This window comes from Spea bombifrons, chromosome 5 (genome assembly GCF_027358695.1).
Source record: "Spea bombifrons isolate aSpeBom1 chromosome 5, aSpeBom1.2.pri, whole genome shotgun sequence".
NCBI lineage: Eukaryota > Metazoa > Chordata > Amphibia > Anura > Pelobatidae > Spea > Spea bombifrons.
The window spans coordinates 22,057,019-22,074,245 of NC_071091.1; the positions used below are offsets into that span (position 1 = coordinate 22,057,019).

General features: G+C 41.2%; 1 protein-coding gene across 1 annotated transcript in view; it reads left to right on the forward strand.

The window, feature by feature from the left end:
- STK31 (serine/threonine kinase 31) overlaps positions 1-17,227 on the forward strand; it is a 32,219-nt gene that overhangs the window by 3,822 nt on the left and 11,170 nt on the right. The window contains exons 4-15 of the mRNA XM_053466826.1: positions 2,269-2,367; positions 3,434-3,508; positions 3,949-4,098; positions 6,204-6,559; positions 6,630-6,786; positions 7,995-8,110; positions 9,797-9,956; positions 10,486-10,608; positions 12,860-13,039; positions 13,262-13,378; positions 14,466-14,585; positions 15,720-15,851. Coding sequence (XP_053322801.1) covers positions 2,269-2,367; positions 3,434-3,508; positions 3,949-4,098; positions 6,204-6,559; positions 6,630-6,786; positions 7,995-8,110; positions 9,797-9,956; positions 10,486-10,608; positions 12,860-13,039; positions 13,262-13,378; positions 14,466-14,585; positions 15,720-15,851 — 1,785 coding nt within the window. The remainder of the gene's footprint in view (positions 1-2,268; positions 2,368-3,433; positions 3,509-3,948; positions 4,099-6,203; positions 6,560-6,629; positions 6,787-7,994; positions 8,111-9,796; positions 9,957-10,485; positions 10,609-12,859; positions 13,040-13,261; positions 13,379-14,465; positions 14,586-15,719; positions 15,852-17,227) is intronic.

Consider the following 17,227-nt stretch of genomic DNA (forward strand, 5'->3'; position numbering starts at 1 on the left):
CCATGATATGCCTTTTAACCCTCTAAATACCACTGTGCCCCATTATATGCCTTTTAACCCTCTATATGCCCCTGTGCCCCATGATATGCCTTTTCACCCCCCTATGGTGAAAATGCCTTGTACCCCTATATGCCACTCTGGCATTTAGGGGGTTAAAAGGCATTTCAGGAGGCAGAGTGGTGTATAGAGGGTTAAAAGCACATCTGGAGGCAGAGTTGCATTAAGGGGGTTAAAAGGCATTTCATAGAGCACTCTGCCTACAGAAATGCCTTATGCCCCCATTTAACACTAGTAGGGGACAGGTTGGGAAATAAAAACAAATGCATTTTTCTCAGTTTTTTATTCAGTTTGGTTTTAACACCCAGTTTGTTCATTAAATAATGGAAGTCTGATGGATGAATCTGGGTTTGGTGGATGCCAGGAAAACACCAACTACCGCAATGCGTAGTGCCTGCTGTAAAGTTTGGTGTAGGAGGGGAAATGGGGTGAGACTGTTTTTCAGAGTCCCCCAGACACTTACATCTTGTTGAAAACATTCCTGGAAGAGCGTCGCTGTCAAGGGGACTAACCCCACATTAATGTCTATGATTTTGTATTGAGGTGTCCAACAATCTCATATAGGTGTGATGGTCAGGTATCCACATTATTTTGTTCCTATAGTGTTTTGGTTTTTTGTTTTTTACTAAAAATACGCCAGCTGTAACTATGGAATGATGAGGTGGATAACCATCAGACAATTGCGTCCTTGGACTATTAAATATAGAGCAGTGTAAACTACACAGAACCAGGCTAAGGCTAGGTTTCCACTTGGGTTTTTGTCCGGCGTTTTTTTCTTGATGAAAAACGCCAGGAAAACTGCCAAGAAAACTGCCACTGCATTTACCTGCGTTTTGGCGTTTTTTCTGCAGTTTTTTCTGGCGTTTTAGCCTTTCTGTGGAAATTGCTTTTTTTGACCTTAGGCAGTTTTTCCAGCCTTTACAAGTTAGAAGTTTCACCCAGCTAAAAGGGATTAGGATAAATGGCAAGTATCTGCCCTCTCCTGATGTCATTTACTTGGTAGACCCTTTTGTCTCTTTTCTGTGGTTTGTAAGGCATGCTTTATTTCGAATGTCTGCTCCTCTGGGAAGATTGGCCCCAAATGATGGTGCAAATTGTTTGCTGTTGCTTTTGGCACGCAGGGTCCGGTCGCGTATGTTTGTTTGCAATGGCATGTTTGTTCCAAATGGTGTAAAATGCAATATGAACCAGTCCAGGACTTTGTTTTGTGTGAAACTGTTTGTTTTCAGCCTATTTCTCGTAGGACACACAGATACTGGGTCCATCATCTGCATTGTAACTGTGGAAAAAACGCCATAAAAAACGCCAAGGCAATAAACCCACATGGCTTTTTCATGGCGTTTTTTCTCTCCCATAGACTTCTATTGGAGAAAAAAAGCCAAGATTTCTTGCAAAAAACGCCACAGTGTCAACATGCTGCAGTTTTGAAAAACTGCCACAGAGCCCAAAAAAGCAGAAAAACGCCAAAGAGGACTGAAAAAACGCCAAACAGAAAAACGCCAAGTGGAAATGGCATTTTGCGATTTCCTATTGAATTACAGCTAACATCTGGCTGCAGGCGTTTTTCACAAAAAACTTGGCGTTTTTATAGGCGTTTTTAGCAAAAAAAAACCCAATAGAAACCAAGCCTAAATGCGCTTTTCTTCTACGGAGTCCCTCTGCTACAGCACCCAGGTGCTTGCTATTATTATGTGCAAGCATTTACAGCCTGCAGCCTCCAGCTCTGTGTCGGAGTGTTACTTTCTACCTTACATTTACATACATTTTGTGTAGTAGTATGCATGTCTACTATACTCTTGCATTTTAGTTTTAAAATGTTTTTTTTGTGGGGGGGTTCTTCAACCCCCTCATGCATTTGTCCCCTTTTAACACCCCAGCAAAATGCCTTGCATGAGATGTGTTCAACCCAACCCTTCTTCCTTCAGACCGGTGTGGAAAGTCCTCCCATTGCTTTCAATGCTTTTCTTCCACAGACCAACTGCTTCAATCACGGGCAAGAAATGTAATTCGTTAAATATTACATTTCACTTTCATATGCTTTCTTCTATTGTGCGCCTGTTAATGGTACTAAACTGTCCCTTTAATTTGATTCATGATGTTTAGTATTTTTAGAAGTGTTAATTTGAGGTTGTATTAGTCACAACTATTTTTAATCTGTTAGTAAATTGTATCCAGAAAATAGTTTTCACCCTTTATTTCTTTGTTTTAAAGCCGCTGAGTAGAATCCATGACATTTCTAGACTGAGTAACTCTTTGGCCAAAGCGTGTCTGTCAACGAGCGCTGTATTTGGAATTCCTGATCAAGATAAGGTAACGTTTTAAAATAGTAATTATATAACATAACAGAAAAGACATCAACATTTAGTTTTTACATAGAATTTGACGGATAATAACCGTTCGGCCCACCTAGTATGTCCGTGTTTTCATTCGTAACGTGTTTATGCATGCAATATAATGTATCTCTTCATGCCCCGTACACACTGAAAAGCAAATTGTTGGTTCTCTGTTAATTAATGGTTATCTTTGGGCTTGTGAATTATAAAATAAACAGCCGGCGACATGTTATTAGTATTGGGCTACAGTTATTTGTTACCAGCAATGCTGCTCCTAAGACTGCAAGGACCCCAGGAAGCTGCCAGCTAATATCTGCCCTCGCACACACCTGACCTTTTTTTTTTTTGCTCGTATTTGTGGTATTGATGCAGGTGAGGTCTGTTCCTTTCTGATTCACTCTAAAAGCTGCTATTATTATCTTTTATTTATATAGCGCCAACAATTTACACAGCGCTTAATACAATACATATATTCAAGGGGTGTGACAAGACGAGAATTGACAGACTAAGACAAACCGATACATTAGGTGAAGAGAACGCGGCTCGCAAGCTTACAATCTTGAGGGAATGGGGTGACAAACATAAGGCACAGAGAAAAGGGGAGAGGTGGGATTGTAGCAATGACCAGGAAGTCCTAGCAGCTAAGATGGTGGTGCGGCTTTGAAGAAGTGAGTTTTGAGATGTTCCTTGAATGTTGGGAGGGAGGGTGCATACTGAAGGATGGGTGGAAGTAGATTCCAGAGATATGGGGGCAGCCTTGTGAAATCTTGTAGTCGGGAATAGGTGATAAGTGAGGAGGAGAGCTTTAGCCCGTGGGAGGAACGTAAGCTGCCAACCAAAATACCACCCTATATCCTAAATCTCCCATAAAGTTATAGAAATGTATATTTTGGTGGTAGGTTAGTTGTCTTATATATTCAGGTTAATTCCAAAAATTTTTTTTTTTTTTTAGATTGTGTTCCGTACTTCATTTTAGAATAAAGAAAGGATGAAATGTCTCTAATGAAGATGCTATCATGTGTTTTTTGTCTTTAAACACACAGATTTATGCAGGCTTGTTTTCAGCTGATAAGTGCTGGTACCGATGTAAGGTGCAGCATGTGGTTAATGATGACCAGGTAAGACTAGAGCACATAAGCTATGTAATTACCCACTTAATGCCAAAATCCCACAAGTGCTAGTTTGCTTTTGCCTCTGCTAGTATCATTTTTACTGCCAAGAACCGTTAATTGTAATTAAATCTGCTTTTACATGGTTTACAATTAGACTTCTGCACAGGGAACGGTATGGGATCAACTCTTCATTTTTATGTGGGTGATATCGTTTTAAAACTGTGTGCAGTATTTTCAATGTGTGAGGTCCCTGCAAGAGGACTGCATCGGGATTGGGAGCGGGCGCTCACGTGGCAGGAGCGGGCACTCGCGTTGCTATATAATATGTATAAAATACATTTTAAATTAAGGGAAACATATGATGGTGAAGCATCACCTTAGATGAGAGAAGGCCTGGTAAAGAATATGGAATTTAACAGATTGTTTTCCTTTGTTTTTACTATTAGTGCGCTGTGACATATATTGACTACGGAAATTCAGAAGTTTTAAATAGATCCAGCATTGTTGAACTTCCAGGCGACTTCCAGTTTGCACCTATTGCACAGAAATACAGACTCTGGGGTCTTCAGCTTCAAACGAGCACAGATATAGAACAGGTGGACAGTAACATTATTTCCGTTCTGTTATATTAACCCTCATGTACATAGAAAAGATAATATTTAACCCTTTAAATGCCAGAAGCAGGTTGGGAAAGTTTTTTTTTTTTGTTTGTTTGTAGTTTTTGCTCTCTGTATTTGGCTGACAACCTCATAAACTGACATATTACCAAGGGAGATATTTATGCACTATATGGACGTAAGAATTGGGGATACCTGGCCATTATACTAGGGCTGCAACAACTAATCGATAAAATCGATAATAATCGATAATGAAATTCGTTGGCAACGAATTTCATTATCGATTAGTTGAATCGATTATTATCGATTATAAAATGAGGGTTTTTTCAGAGCAAACGCTCTGAAAAATCCCCCTCATTATATAATCCGTTTAGTCTGACTCACCGTCTCACAGCAGCAGCTCCTACTTACTCCCCCTCCCTGTAAATCACTGTGACAACTGGCCCCGCCCCTTCCTTCTCCAGGCCAGAACCACATGGCTGTGACACTCATCTAACTGTAAGTATATGTGTATATATATATATATATATAACGTAACATTCTTATATATATATATATATATTTGGGCTACTGAAAGTTAGGGGAGGTGGGGGTTAATTTAGGGGCAGTTATGGTTAGTGGGGTGTTTAGGGTTAATTTAGGGGCAGTTATGGTTAATTGGGTGTTTAGGGTTAATTTAGGGGCAGTTATGTTAATAGGGTGTTTAGGGTTAATTTAGGAGCAGCTGTGGTTAATGGGGTGTTTGGGGTTAATTTGAGGCAGTTGTGGTTAATGGTGTGTTTAGGGTTAATTTAGGGGATGCTGTGGTTGATGGGGTCTTTAGGGTTAATTTAGGGGATGCTGTGGTTAAGGGGGTGTTAAGGGTTAATTTAGGGGCAGTTATGGTTAATGGGGAGTTTAGGGTTAATTTAGGGGAATCTAAATCCTGGGGGCAGTGAAGTGACATATCTGGGGGTATAAGGCATATACAGTATATAAGGCATATGTGGGGAGGGCAGTGTGGCTTGTCTGGGGAGGACGGAGTGGTGTATCAGGGTGTATAAGGCATATCTGGGGGTAGAGTGGCATATCTGGGGGTAGAGAAGTGGCATGTCTGGGAGGCAGGGTGGCATGTCTGGAGAGGATGGAGTGGGGATATAAGGCGTATCAGGCACAGTGGCAGATGTGGGAGGCAGCGTGGAGTGGCAGATGTGGGAGGCAGCGTGGCATATGTGGGAGGCATTGTGGAGTGGCAGATGTGGGAGGCAGCATGGCGTGGCATATGTGGGGAGGGCAGGGTGGCATGTCTGGGGAGGATGGAGTGGTGTTTCACGGGGTATAAGGCGTATCAGGCACAGTGGCATGTGGGGGGTAGAGTGGAGTGGCAGATGTGGGAGGCAGCGTGGCGTGGCATATGTGGGAGGCAGCGTGGAGTGGCATATGTGGGAGGCAGCGTGGAGTGGCAGATGTGGGAGGCAGCGTGGTGTGGTATATGTGGGAGGCAGCGTGGAGTGCTGTGGTAGGCAGCGTGGCATGTCTGGGAGGCAGCGTAGCAAGCCTGGGCTCAAATGTGCATATATTGGGGGGCTGGTTGGGAAATAAAGACAAGAAATGTATTATCAAAGTTTTTTTATTCTGCTGTTTGTATTTAACATCATTTGTTTAGTAAATTATTTTAAATAAATGAAAAATTTACATTCATTTTTTTTATCCGATTAATCGATTAATCGAAAAAATAATCGACCAACTAATCGATTATTAAAATAATCGTTAGTTGCAGCCCTACATTATACCCACAGGGACGGTTGGCACAATGTAGTCAGACACGTAACATTCTTCTGGCGTCCTCTAAACCCAGACTCACTCATCAGACTGCCAAGTGAGATTCTGATATTAATGCCAATGGAAATTTGGAACTCTTCAGCTATTGAAGCAGCAGAGCGTTGGGGTCTTTTACGCACCATGCACCTCGGGACTTTGTGGTCTTGCTCTTTGAGTTGCTGCTGTTCTTAAACGCTTTCACTTTCCGGTAAAATTGTATAGTGAGCTATAGTGAAAGGTGAGTGTTCTGTTGTAAAGGTGAATTTTTTTCTTTTTTTCCTCAGGGAATTAAATTTCTATCCAGTCTCATAGCTGACAAGCGAATCTCTGTCCAGCAAAAAGCAGCCTACAAAGACGGCACTGCAATTGTCCACGTTGTGCATGAAAATCTTGATATTGGGGAAGAAGTTGCCAAAAAGGGATTTGCAGAGAAATGTAAAATAGTGAACAGTGTGGAAGAGTTCACAGATAGTCCACAGAGTAATGTAAATATACGCTTTCCGTGGCGAAGCAGAAAGTTGGAGAAGCCGCCTATGAGGGAGCCGAAATCCTTTCCAGTGTTCGCAAACTCCTTCGTGGACCAGAAAGCGTCCGACTTGCAGAAGGAAAATTTATGCAGCAACAATTTACCATCAGTGAGGTATTTGTAAATGCTTGTGAGTAGGTGGTGGAATGCAATATTTATTAACATTTTGCCTTATTTTGAACAGGTCAAAGAATTTTCCTGATAAAACCATTGGGAATGGAATGAAAAGCAACCAAAACCTTTTGGATGAGACTAAGCAGCTGAAATCCGAGAAAGAAGTTTTATTGCAGAAGGTTAATGAGCTAGAAATCCAGATACAGCAGGGTGCCCTGCAATCTGAGGTTTGTTGGTAAACTTTGTAGGCTGCAGCATGAAACAAACAAAAACAAATTATGAGCAACGTAAACTTTTTGTTTTAGCAAACTGTTCTGTTCTAGTCTTTTTTTTTTTTCTTTTATTACATTATTACTAATTGATCATGTGTAACAGCGCTTGTCGCAAGCATACATTGGGCAGACCAGTAAGGATGCCCATACTGACCCCTGTCCACTGCGGAAAGTTCCTACGATGGGCAAGTGAGCATAAGAGCTGGACCATGGAGCAATAGGTGGCCTGCTCGGATGAATGAAGCTTTCTTGTACATCACGTGGATGCCCGGGTGCGTGTGTGTCGCTTACCTGGAGAACACATGGCACCAGGATGTTGTTTTTTTTTTTTTTTTTTTTTTAAACCTGGCCCGATATCCCCTAGCCCTACCATTACAAGTAATGTATGTATGTATGTATATATATATATATATATATATATATATATATATATATATATATATATATATATATATATATATTTATATATAACAAAATTGCTACCGCCAAACCCCTTTAACCAGTAGCATTAGTAAATTGTTAATATTGGGTAATATGTAAAATGTGGATGTGACCCTCTTGATATATAAAAAATGTCAGTGAGGTGTATTAAGTGTAACACCCGACAGTGAATGTACTATATCCTTGTCCTCTTATGTACTGTAGACAGGGATGGATACATGTAAAATTCAAGAATAGCTGAGCTGTGTAGTAGAGTATTAGAGTATACCACATTTAGCTATTGTATTCAAGTCTTTTTGAGCACAACTAAAAATAAGCAGATGGTGATTATAAAGCTGGGCTCCATTGACTTGCATGGTTGAATGCAGTACCTGTATTCAACCTGCAAGTGGAGCCAGAGTCTGGAGACCCTCTGGCGAACTTTTCCAACCTTCTTCTTATTATTTTTTTTTGTTACAGGACGGCCGCCATCTTGCGAGTGGCGATTGTACCTCCTTAACCTGCTTTCTGATGCCTGGATAGTTGATATCGACTTAATTTTAGTACTTGCTATATTTACTGCATTCTGTTTTAAAATGCACCATTTCATGAACATAGTACCGCTGTACAGTGTCACCTGCGATGTGCCTCTGCACATTTTGGGTAGATAGGACACTGTGTATTTAAAATGTATGACATTAAAAATGGGACGTTGCTTTTTACTGTACTTAATTGTGTTACAGAAAGAGAAGGCGTTATCAGAAGAAGCTATTCGTAATTTGGAAAAGAGTCTGCAGTCTGCTGTAGGGAACAAATTGAAAATTTTAACTTCCAAGATTGAGATACTTAAAAATGTGAGGTAGGGTCTTCTCCCTTCTCAGGCGCAACAGCTGATGCTTTGCTCTGTCTATTTCACTCTGATCTTTCAATAAAAAGCATTGGCAGATTTTCTGGATGTATAGTTCCAAAAGGTACTTTAACAAATATATGGTAGCGGATTATGAAAGGACAGTAAAGAAATTAGGCTCTTTGTGTATACAGTGTCTTAACCTGTTTAATTTCATTCAAACATTCATGCTGTCATGAAAAAAGCAGCCTAAAAACCTATTGTGACCGCATGGGACGTCATGTAGAAAGTCGCAGTGTGTGTTCCCGAGAACACCGTTACCTGACGGTTCCCATACGAGTTAAACTGCCATTAACGCTCCCCATGCCCAAAGTTTTACACGATTAAGCTAGACTTGAATTTTGAATGGGGCATTGCATTCTCAGTGAACGCGATGCTCCATTCATGTGTAGTGAATGCTGTTTATAGGTCATTGTTAGATAGCTGGCTGAGATCCCTGTTGTAGTGCAGAGCATCAGACATAGTTGCACTGCCCCCCCTCACATGCACATAAATCACAAAACGCTAAGAATAAAAATAACAAAAAAAATACCCTAAACCCACATCCAGCCAAACAGATAAGGGTGATGGGAGCTGTGGAGCACAATGAGATGCACCAGGCTGGCATATTTGTAAAATATATCTTTTTATCTAAACTGTTTGTGTAGTGCAGGGGCGTCCAACCTGCAGCCCTCCAGCTGCTGCAGGACTACCATATTGCTCTTTCAGCTAAGGGGATGGCTGAGGAGGATGGGAGATGTAGTCCTGCAGCAGCTGGAGGGCCGCAGGTTGGACGCCCCTGGTATAGTGTATTAGCGGTTAACCCTTTGTCCTGTTCTGTGTGCTGCTACGCAGTGAAATGTGTCATGTAGTGTGCCCTCTAGATTTAAAATGAAATATACAAAAACCTGTGTATTCTGTATTTCTGTACTCTAGAGATGCAACGGAATATATTATTTTTCTGCAGTTGCATTTAATCTGTGCAAACAATCCTAAGAAACATGAAAAGTTTGGTTGAAAAAAGTAACACATTAACATTACGACTCCCTTTGCCAGGGATTGATGACCAGCTGATTGCAGGATAAGTGCCCAAATGTTCCAAGTAAAATACCCTGGGTTGTCATAAAATAAATGCTTTTGTTGGGGTATTTTGACCTAGTAGGCTGCTAAACAGTCCCAAATGAGGCATAGGCCTCACAAAATAAAACTTCAAAATTGTAAAAGGAAATGGGCATGTTCAGTTTTGTGTCCTGTATATATTTTGTGGTATTTTGATTTGGGGGAATATTATCATAGTAAAATATTAGTAAAAGTGTGTGTTTCTTCCAAATATTTTGATTTTAATGTATTCCTTGTAAATGTTGGACTATGCATCTAGTATCAAAGGAAGCTGTGTCCTTGAAAAATCAATTTGTGTGGGTTACACGAAAAATTACAAAGGAGAATCCGTGTAAAAATGCTGAAAAACAACAAAACACCCTCAATAAAGAAGTTAATTGCCAATGTATACAGGGCTATTATAAATAAGATCCCGTTGTTGTGTTCCATATTTGATAATATTTCATAAAAAAACATCACTGTCGTGTGCATGCTTCATCTCTATTATTGTGTCCCTACGGCTGCATAAGTCATTTAACTATTTTGCCTTGTGGTGATTAGGCGTGAAAATGAAAACATGAATATTGCTGATGATCTTCTTGAGGCCGTTAGTGTTGTAACCACAGAAAGGCTGTCTGCCCTGACCTCTCTAAATCAACTAGAGAGAGACTGGACTGAATACAACTTGGCACAGGAGAACATCAGGTGCTGCTCAGATGTGGTAAGATATGTAGGTTGTCAGTAAATTAGTGTAGAAAATGGACCGAGAGTATGCTGGCTCTTTTTTTAATATATGTATATATATTCTGTCCTAAACTGAGCTGGCCATGTCTGTTTTCATTCTGTTGGGGCAGGGTGAAGTGTTCTTGTTTATAGGTTATGGCTATTCTGTATCCTTTCCTAAAAATCTGATGGAATATTAACGTATATGCATGACAGGGATTAGGTTTTCACAGTGAAGAATTAAAACGACCCCTTAACGACCTTTGACGGGCCAGGCATGTCACACAAAAATGGTCAGTAAATGACCAGTGACGTGCCTGGCATTAAACAAGCTTATGATCACTTTCTGCGCTCAGACGGTGATGCTTTAATGCCTCGTTGTCTCTCAAGTTTTAGTGTGGTTTCCCCATCACTCCCTGAATGTATTTAGTGAAGTGTTTTTATCCATCAATTATCTTTTTTGAAATCTTTTAAAATGTATTTTTATATATATTTTTTTCATGACTTTTCTAACCTCTTGTTTACAGGACAAGTTAGATGCGCTTACAACAATCAGAGACCAAATACAGCAAACTCTGCACTCCTCTGTTGCCACTTTTATTCTTGAGGTTGATGAGTTGCCTCTCGAAGCCCGCAGAGCAAAGTTACAGGTACAACCATGATGTCCATTTCACAAATTATATATATTTTTATCTTGTAATTTGTATTTGACAAATGCCCATGAAATCTGTATCTCTTAAAAGTTTATTAGATTTAGTATTTTTATACAAGGGATATGAAACATACCGTATTTGCTTGATTATAGGACCACCCCCCAAAATCTGAATATTAGTTTAGGAAAAAAAGAAAAATCCTGAATAGGGCTGCAACTAACGATTATTTTCATAATCTATTAGTTGGCCAATTATTTTTTCGATTAATCGGATAAAAAAATGTAAATGTTTAATTTATTTAAAATAATTTAATAAAGTAACGTAGGATGTTAAAAACAAATGGCAGAATAAAAAACTTTGATAAAAATGCATTTCTTGTTTTTATTTTCCAACCTGCCCCCCAATTATGCACATTTGAGCTCAGGCTTGCCACACTGCCCGCCCAGGCTTGCCACACTGCCCGCCCAGGCTTGCCACACTGCCCGCCCAGGCTTGCCACACTGCCCGCCCAGGCTTGCCACACTGCCCGCCCAGGCTTGCCACACTGCCCGCCCAGGCTTGCCACACTGCCCGCCCAGGCTTGCCACACTGCCCGCCCAGGCTTGCCATGACTGAGCACTGGAAGGTCATGTGATGCCGGTGCTCCATCATAGAAGCCCCGGTGGAAGTGCCAGCAGTAGTGGAGGTTGTCTGCTTCCATCGAGCAGATGTTCGCAGGCTGCCAGAGAAGGGAATTCCCCGCATCGCTGCAGGGAACTCTCCTATATGGCAGCTGGTGAACGTGCATGATGCGCGTTGTCTACGCTGCTGCCTGCGCTTTCGCCGGCGATCAGTGATAGAAGCCCGGGCGGAAGTGCCGGCAGCAGCTGAGGTTACCAGACAGGAGGATTGAGGTACCCTGCAGCTTTGGATAAACCTTGTCTTATAATCGAGCAAATACGGTAAATGCAGTGCAATTTACAAAATGCCCTGCACAGGTCACACAGGTATTCTACTGATCTATCTGATTAGCTGTATTTACTTTGTTGTCGGTGAATAATAAAGTAGCTCTATTAACCCCTTGACGACAGTCGGCGGTCAGTTAATGACAATTGTATCATGACTTTAAATGGGTGTAGAAAACGGTGTTGCTGTAATGCCTCGATGTCATGGCATTCAGCAACACTGAGATCGGCATCAAGGTCTGTGTCTGGACACTCCCTGGGGCGTCAATGTCTCATATACACTGTATGGCGGCGGATGCCCGTTTTAGAAGAGCTTCAAAGGACGCACTGTGACAGCTCTGGAGAGCGGTTACAAACGTCACTGCAAGAGGTTTTGCCACTCATGCAAGTCAATGGAGCCCAGCTTTCTAATCGTTAAAATAATAAAAAAAAATAACATGTAAAAATAATTATCCACTGATGTCACCAACAGGGGAACCTTCCAGTTCCAAAAAATGTAAAAAACCCAAAAAAATTGAATTGGCCGGGTTGAACAATGTCCCAATTAACAACACTGGGAAAGTATGACCACATGTCCCAAATGTGGCCTTTTAGCCCCCAAGCAACCCAACAAACCCATGCATGGGGGGTATCTCAGTACTCAGGAGATGCTGCTGAACACATATTAGGTTGTTTGACAACGACATATACCAGGAGCTGTAAATTCATACCGGAGATAGAATGTGTGTGGGGAAAAACACACGAAAAATACTACTGCAAACTTTGGAAAGAGTTAAAATACCAGCATTTGAAATACCCTGGGGTGTCTAGTTTTTAAAAATATGAGGTTTAATAGGGCACGCTGTTGTGTGATGATGATACGTTTACGTGTTGAAGCTTGAATGGCAACCCTGCCAGGGAAAATAAGGTAGAGGAGATAATCAAAATATGGATTTAGTTGTTTGTTCTTAAATATTGGACTATTTCTTTAATGCCCCCCCCCTCGTTAAACCAATATTTTTTACTGTTTTCAGTTCCCAGTTAGAAGGCGTGACATGAAGACGAAAAGTGTCGAATAACCTGTCATGAGCGTTATTAAGAGAAATGGTTTTATACATCTTAGTATTGTGTGTGTGTGTGATGTTACTAAAATAAAAGTACATTCTTGATACGCATGAGAAATATTAGGCAGTTATGCATGGAACGGCACAGCTACATATAAAGGAGTATGAGTTTTCTCCACATCCTGCTTTTCCCGAGGTATCTCTTGTTTCCGCCTTGATGTCTTATTTCATGCACGGTGCTGTTTTTCTGCTTTGATGCAGGCGTTGCTGCTTTCTCTTGCGGCTACATACGGAGCCTCTGGTGACTGTGAAGACTTGGATACAGTGTTTGATGATTTTTTTAAATGGAAACAGGCCAAGACAATGCAGTTTGATTCTGTCAGAGATAATACCAACAATTCATTGGGAGTTCTTTCAAAATGGTTCTTTAACATCAAAGAGGTATAGTAGTTTAAAGATGAGCTGTAATCTGTTTTAATGAACATGCGCACGGTAGAAACACTGCCTTTACAAAATATTTATACATAGTGTATATTTATAACCGCGTGTATATATTCTTTCCATATCTACTCATTACCATATATATATGCCAAATACGAAAATACAAGCTATTCCAATCAATATATATGTTTACAAATACATTTTTTCCGCTTTCCCCTTTAGTTTTTTGATCTGACGGCAAACACATCCTTGGGCTGTTCTGAAGTTGTAGGTAACATTGATGATATCTTGGATCGCGCAGAGTCAGACATCTCTAAGGAGCTGGAAATCTCTCTTGTGGTGTGTAATTGTTCATATTTTCGCTCCTTGTTGCCTGTCAGACATCCTTTATGTGCTGGTTAGTCATTTTAACAATGCAATAAACACAGCATGTTCAACTATAACAGGGCTTGACAAATTTGTTGTGAATCTAGGCGCCAGCTAAAAAAGTTAGGAGCCAGGATTTTTTTAAAACCAACAGTTGGTCAGGAGTGATCTGATCATCATCAGTCCACTTACTAAACCCACAGCATTTGACCTGGAAGCATCCTGGACTTTCAGGTCAGTGCTGTTGTTTTTTTTTTTTTTTTTTTTTTTTTTTTTTTTTTAAACTCTTTCAATGCTGATGTGCCATTGGAGCACAGCATTGACTGATGTTTAGTCCCCACAAGCTTGTGGGGACAAATGTGTCATACACAATTGTCGTTGAAGGGGTTAACGCTGCACTGTCACTCTCATGGAGCGATCGGGCAGCAGGGGAGGGTTGGGGCAGGTCTCCACACTTATGTGGAGACTGAAGAGCCCTCTCCCCCTGTCCCTGAAGCTGCCTCTGGCAGCTGGGACGCAAATGCTGGTCTATAGACCAGCCATTGCAGGGGGGTCTCTGATGACTGCTGTAGGCTTCCCTGAAGCTGCCTGTGGCAGCTGAAAACGCGATTGCTGGTTTTCCTGCAACCGCGTTTTCAGCCTACAGGATCACTCCGTGGGAGTGATCTCAGGCTCGGGGGCGGGCTCTGAGTGGCTGTGCCGGTAGCAGCGCCCCCGCGTGGCAATTTTTTGTGGCTGTAACAGACTGACAAACACCTAGGGATTTGTCGAGCCCTGAACTATAATAACTGCGGCCTGTATAATATAGGTGTGATATAATGTGCTAATCTCTTTTATACACTGTTTTATTTTTATATATATATATATATATATATATATATATAGATATATAGATATGTATGTATGTTTGTTAGAGATGTATTTGCTTTACAGCAATATGTGTCCATTTAGCCCTATTTGCTTTCAGAATTTGAAATTACTTCAAGAACAAATGGGGGCAATGGGGTTATATCCTATGCGTTTTTGTGTTGTTTGAAAGCATTGTTTAATTAAAATTCAGGAAGAAGATGAAGCAGACCGCAAAATAATACTAAATGCATATATCAGAGTTGTGGATCAGATCCAGAAGGAGCTTCATCTAATTTCTGTTATTCAGTCAAAGTATTCTGCCAGTGTTGAAGTAAGTGTTGTATTATAGCTCTAAACTCCTCACTTTCCTCAAATCCTATATTTTACAGTCTGTTACATTTATGTTTGTATGTCATGTTATTTACAGATTTAAAGGGGCAGACAGTTGAGTGTTTCTGACACCCCTACTACCGACAAATGTGTATTCCAAAACAGGAAAGAAAAGTAAAGCTCTTACATGCCACAGATTTCTCAGCCAAATCATCTTTCTTCCTCTATGATATGAAACTAATTGCCACGCATTGGCTGCTTGAAGCTGTCAATCAGTAGCAGAAAAGTGCTTTGCCCTTGTTGTTGAAATAAATTGAGGCGCTTTCCTGTCATTGCCAGTTTAAGCAGCCAGTCAGTGGAAGGAAAGGCTGAATCTCCTGCCAGGCGTTTAGCTAGGGGTGGAAAAAGTGGTAAATGTATGGAGGGAGGGGGGGTTACAGAATTCCTGCATGCTTTTGCAAAACTTCAACATTAAAGTACCAATGAAGGCTTGCCTCTCTCATTAAAGATGATACCATTGCTCAATCAACAAAAAGTTGGATATTCCGTTCCCATGTTAGTTAAAATGCACTGTAGAGTCCATTTAGCATAGACTCTTGTGCCCTTTATTGCATGCAAGCGTTCCTTTTTAATAGAAGTTATCGCATACCTGCAAGTTATGCAAATCTAACCCTGTCAGTTGCATTGGGATCTCTGCAAGAATATACGCTGTTAAGTTACATACAAAGCAGAATTTGACAGCAGATAAGAACCAGTCGGCCCATTTTTTCAGATGTAAGGGGTTAACCCTAAGCACCATTAAATATGCTGACTGTTTTATTAGAAGCTGTCCGGGAGCAGGAACATGATATATATATATTGTTATCCGGCTTGGATATTTCCTACCCCCATTTAAAAAAAATTAAATAAATTCTGTATTTTTAGATTTCTATTTTCACCAGTTAGTATGTAGCAACGCTGATGAAACAGTGTTCAAGTGAAGTTATCGTTGCTGTTATCGTTTTGTTTTAAAAAAAAATCAGTAAACGTTTTTGTTTTTTAAAGGGCAAATTGCTACCTTGCCATACTTTGGGGTAGTGTTAAATTATTTTAGATAATATAAATGTGGTTATTATGTCACCTTCTTTTTCTGCAGTTTAAAAAGAACATTGTTGAATGGATTGGCAGAAACCCTAGTGTTGACTACTTAATGTCAATCAAAAAGGCTATAAAACAGTTGAAGACTCAGCTGAGGTGGAAATTAGTTGAGAGGAGCAGTTTGGAAGAGGTATTTTTTCTTGTCATAAAAATAAACATTGACTTTTAATCATTTTTGACTATATGGACAAGAGTATTGGGACATACACCTTAATTATTGAATTTAGGTGTATACAATCAAGCATTAGCCATGCAGTCTCTATTTACAAACATTTGTGAAAAAAGGTGGGTCGTTCTGAAAACTCAGTGAATTAAAGTGTGATAGGACGCCATCTTTTGCAATAAGCCAGTTTGTGAAATGTCATTCCTGCTAGATCAAGTGGTATTGTTGGATCCACAGAGGAAAACCATGTAAAGTGACAGCGCATGGTGCTTTAGTCAGCAGAGGGACGATTCCATAGCTGAAGAGGTCCAAGCTTCCCCTGGCATTAACCCCTTCAGCACCGGGACGTACCTGGTACTTCCTGGTTACTGGTCACCGGTAGACCGGGACGTACCAGGTACGTCTCCTCCAAAAAACGCCCCCACATCACCACAATCGCGGTGATCGTGGAGGCGCTGCTGCTGCTGTCTGCCCAGGAGTTCTGGGCAGACAGCACAGCCTCTCTAAACCCGCCCCCAAGCCTACGATCACTCCCACGGAGTGATTTTGTAGGCAGAAACAGCGATTGCAGAAAGATCTGCAATCGCGGTTTCAGCTGCCACAGGCAGCTTCAGGGAAAGGGGGGGGTGTTGAATGGGTCCCCACACAAGTGTGGGGGCCTGATCCAACACCCCCCTGCTGCCTGATCGCTCCTTGAGAGCGTCAGTGCAGCGTTAACCCCTTCAATGCCGCGATCGCGGCATTGAAGGGGTTAATTTCCGTTTTGTAGGGGGCTCTGCTGCTGGTGGTCTGCCTGGAAACCCAGGCAGACCAGCAACAGCAAAAACGAGCCCCAGAAGTCCTCTGATCAGTCCTGTAGGACTGATCAGAGAGACTCCTCCCCTACAATCTCCAGTCTGTTGGAGATTGTGTCCCAGCTGCCAGAGGCAGCTTCAGGGACAGGGAGACGGGGTTCTTTGGTCTCCACATAAGTGTGGAGACCAGCCCCCCCACCCTCACCCTTCCTCAGTTAACCCCTACCCCCCCTCTTCCTCAATTAACCCCTTCAATGCTGCGATTGTGTATGACCCCCATCGCAGCATTGCAAGGGTTAATATTAGTCCCCACAAGCTTGTGGGGACTAAATACCAGTCAATGCTGTGCTTCAATGGAGCATCAGCATTGAAAGAGTTAAAAAAAATGTAAAAAATAATAATAATAAAAAAAATTAAAAAAAAATTAATATAATAATAATAATAATAAAAAAATAACAGCACTGACCTGAAAGTCCAGGGTGCTTCCAGGTCAAATGCTGGGCTGATCAGATCGCTCCTGGCCAATAGGAGTGATCGGATCATTATGGC